The following is a 2,604-nucleotide window of genomic DNA, read 5'->3' on the forward strand; positions in this document are numbered from 1 at the left end:
TGGCTTCCCCAGTCTGGTCCGACACAGCGGTGCAAGCGGCGGCAGATCATCTCCCGGGACTCTGCCTCGAGTGGAACCGACACCACACCCGCGTTGATTGTATTGTCCAAGTGTTTGAAGTTCCTTCACTGAGCTTGTTACGTGGAAATAAAATGTGGTTGGTTTTAAAAGCTGAACCTTGTCGCTGTGGTTTGGTCCGCGGGCTTCAGGCTGTCCAGCTCCGCTCGAGGTTGGCCAGCTCTGTCCCCTCGCAGTACGAGCGAGCCCGTCGGGCTTTGTGCTGGGGAGAGAGTGGGTTCATCCTGTGCCCGAGCTGCTGCCCTGCAGCTGGGGAGGAGCCGGCAGCTCCCAGCGCTTCCCTCCGAGCCTCCCACTGCTGTCACCCTCCCCAGCACGGAGTGAGAAAGGGTGCATCCTCTGGGGATGGAGCAGGCACAGCCCCTTCAAACCAAACCCCACGCCCCCTCCCTGGCCCCCTCTGCTCACCGGTCGCTGCCTGGACAGCTGGTGGAGGAGGGGAAATGGTGTCCAGGGGATGGGCTCCATGGGCCAGCTCGACACCGAGATGTCACTGGCTTTTCCCGAGTCCACCATGGGATCGTTCGTGCTGCTAGAACTTGTGTCCCAGTCGTAATGGAAACTGGGAAGAAAACAGTAGTTAAAGGAAGAGGGAGGAGGGGGTAAAAGTCAGGCTGGTGCTGATAAAGCCCCCTGGGGCCCCCAGGAGCCGGCCCCCGCGCAGGGATTTCGCTCCTGGGGGCGATGGGCTCCTGCCCCGACTGCGTCCGGCTGCAGACGCGCTCCCGGGCCTGCAGCAGCGGCTCTGCCCTGGGCTCGCCCGGCCCCAGGGCCCCTGGCAGGGGTGGCCCCGGCTGTAGTGCCATTTCCTCATGGAACTGGAAACTTCCAGGGGCCTCTTTTCCACTTACACCCCTGGAAGCTGATTACAAGACCTTCCCCTATGCACACACAAGCGCACTGTTTCCTGCAGACGTCAACCCTTCTGCTGTTACTCCAGTCCCCCTCACACAAAGCTCTGTGCATGGAGGGAGGGGAAAAAACCCACCCCACTTACTCCTCCTTGGCCCCCAAAGGATGCTGTGGTGTCAAAGCTCCCGGCGCTGCCAGTAAGCACGTGGAGGCCAGCGCGGGGCCGGGCACTGGCTGCGAGCAGCGGTGCCAGGGTGGGCGGCTGCGCCCCACAGCCCCTCACTGCCCTGCTTCACCCCCCGCCACCGGGCAAAGCAAAGCTGAGCCCGTGGGCTCGGGAAAGCTCCCGGTACCTGGGCCGGCACGGCGGGCGGGCGGGCGGCGCGGGGCACGGCTTGGCACCGCTGGTGATGGCCGCGTCCTCCCGACAGCTGCAGCAGCCGGTGTCCAAGATGTGCAAGTGGAGCAGCTCCTCAGAGTTGCTGAAGGCCGGGTTGTCCAGCGAGGTGGCCGAGGGCAGGCGGGAGCGCGACCAGTACCGGGCCGAGACGTCGTCCAGGCGGCAGAACCGCCGGTAGCTGCGGGGCAAGGCATGGCGGCTGCGGCGGCACCGCGGGCATGGGCACACCCGCACCCCCCCACCCCAGTGACCGCACCGCCAGCGCAGCTCAGGCTCCCACCCAAACCCCACGGCACCGGGGCAGGGCCCAGCCCCGCGCCCTGGGTGGGGACAGAGCCCGTGACACCCAACATCTGGCCGTGGCCCCGCAGCTGCTGCAGTGGTGTCCTCGGGAACGGAGCGCTTCAGTGCAACCCCGGCCCCATCCCAGCCCCACACCCTCCAGCACTCCTCTCCCACCCGCACGCTGCTGCCCCACGGCCACGCAGCATCCCCTGGGCACACATACATGCACCCACACCGACACCCCCCCCCTACCCACCCAGCCGGGGGCTCCGCGGGGCCCCGCACGTGCTGCCCCCACCCCAGCACCTCCCGCCCACCGCTATCGGCTGCTGCAGAGTGTTTGTCTTGGCAGAGCTGAGCCCAAGCCCGAGCCCAAGCCCGAGTGGGCCTCCCTGCCTCTCCCCCTGACCCAGATGGGGTCCCCACTGTGGGGGGCCAGAGCTGCTGCCATCAGCCCCCCCCCACTCCCAGCACCCCTGGGCAGGGGCGTCAGCCCCACAGCAGAAGCACCCCCCCCCCCCCTCCAGGGCCAGCCTGGACCCCAGCCCCGCGCCCCCCGCACGCACCTGCTGCGGGTCTGGTCGGCCCTGGCCTCCAGCAGCAGCGCCTTGAACCTGCGCACGGCGACGGCGGCCACGACGGCGCCCAGGAGGACGATGCTGAGCAGGACCCCGGCCGCCGTGCCCAGCAGGCTCTGCTGCGTCACCCGGTAGTCGCAGCGCAGCCCCATGAACCAGAAATCGCTGCCGACGGGGCACCTGCGCCAAGGGGGGCATCAGCCATGGGGAGGGGGGACAGCACTGGCCCCCCCCAGGGCTGGCCCGGGGGCACTCACTGGCAGAGGGGCTCGCGGTCCCGGGGGTGGGTGCAGATGCCGTGGTTCTTGCAGTAGCCGCGGTGGCAGAGGGACGTGCAGGTGGCATTCCCGTCCTGCCCGGCCACGCAGGCGAAGCCGGCCCGGCAGGCGAAGAGCGCGGCGCAGGGGTCCA

At 68.5% G+C, this 2,604-nt stretch overlaps 2 protein-coding genes across 8 annotated transcripts in view; one reads left to right on the forward strand and one right to left on the reverse strand.

Moving 5' to 3' along the window:
* TNRC6A (trinucleotide repeat containing adaptor 6A) overlaps window positions 1-176 on the forward strand; it is a 50,941-nt gene extending 50,765 nt beyond the window's left edge. For all 7 annotated transcript variants that reach the window (XM_068424052.1, XM_068424053.1, XM_068424054.1 and 4 more), the window contains one exon: window positions 1-176. This exon is cut by the window's left edge and continues 2,609 nt beyond it. The gene's annotated coding sequence lies outside the window, so the exon portion shown is untranslated.
* LOC137676921 (uncharacterized) overlaps window positions 1-2,348 on the reverse strand; it is a 2,617-nt gene extending 269 nt beyond the window's left edge. Inside the window, exons 1-4 of the mRNA XM_068424059.1 lie at window positions 2,182-2,348; window positions 1,284-1,508; window positions 487-640; window positions 1-280 (exon numbers count right to left, since the gene is read on the reverse strand). The exon at window positions 1-280 is cut by the window's left edge and continues 269 nt beyond it. Of these exons, the coding sequence (XP_068280160.1) occupies window positions 206-280; window positions 487-640; window positions 1,284-1,508; window positions 2,182-2,345 (618 nt within the window). The 5' untranslated portion in view covers window positions 2,346-2,348 and the 3' untranslated portion in view covers window positions 1-205. The remainder of the gene's footprint in view (window positions 281-486; window positions 641-1,283; window positions 1,509-2,181) is intronic.
* Window positions 2,349-2,604: the final 256 nt, after the last annotated feature.

Source organism: Nyctibius grandis, chromosome Z, assembly GCF_013368605.1.
Source record: "Nyctibius grandis isolate bNycGra1 chromosome Z, bNycGra1.pri, whole genome shotgun sequence".
Lineage (NCBI taxonomy): Eukaryota > Metazoa > Chordata > Aves > Nyctibiiformes > Nyctibiidae > Nyctibius > Nyctibius grandis.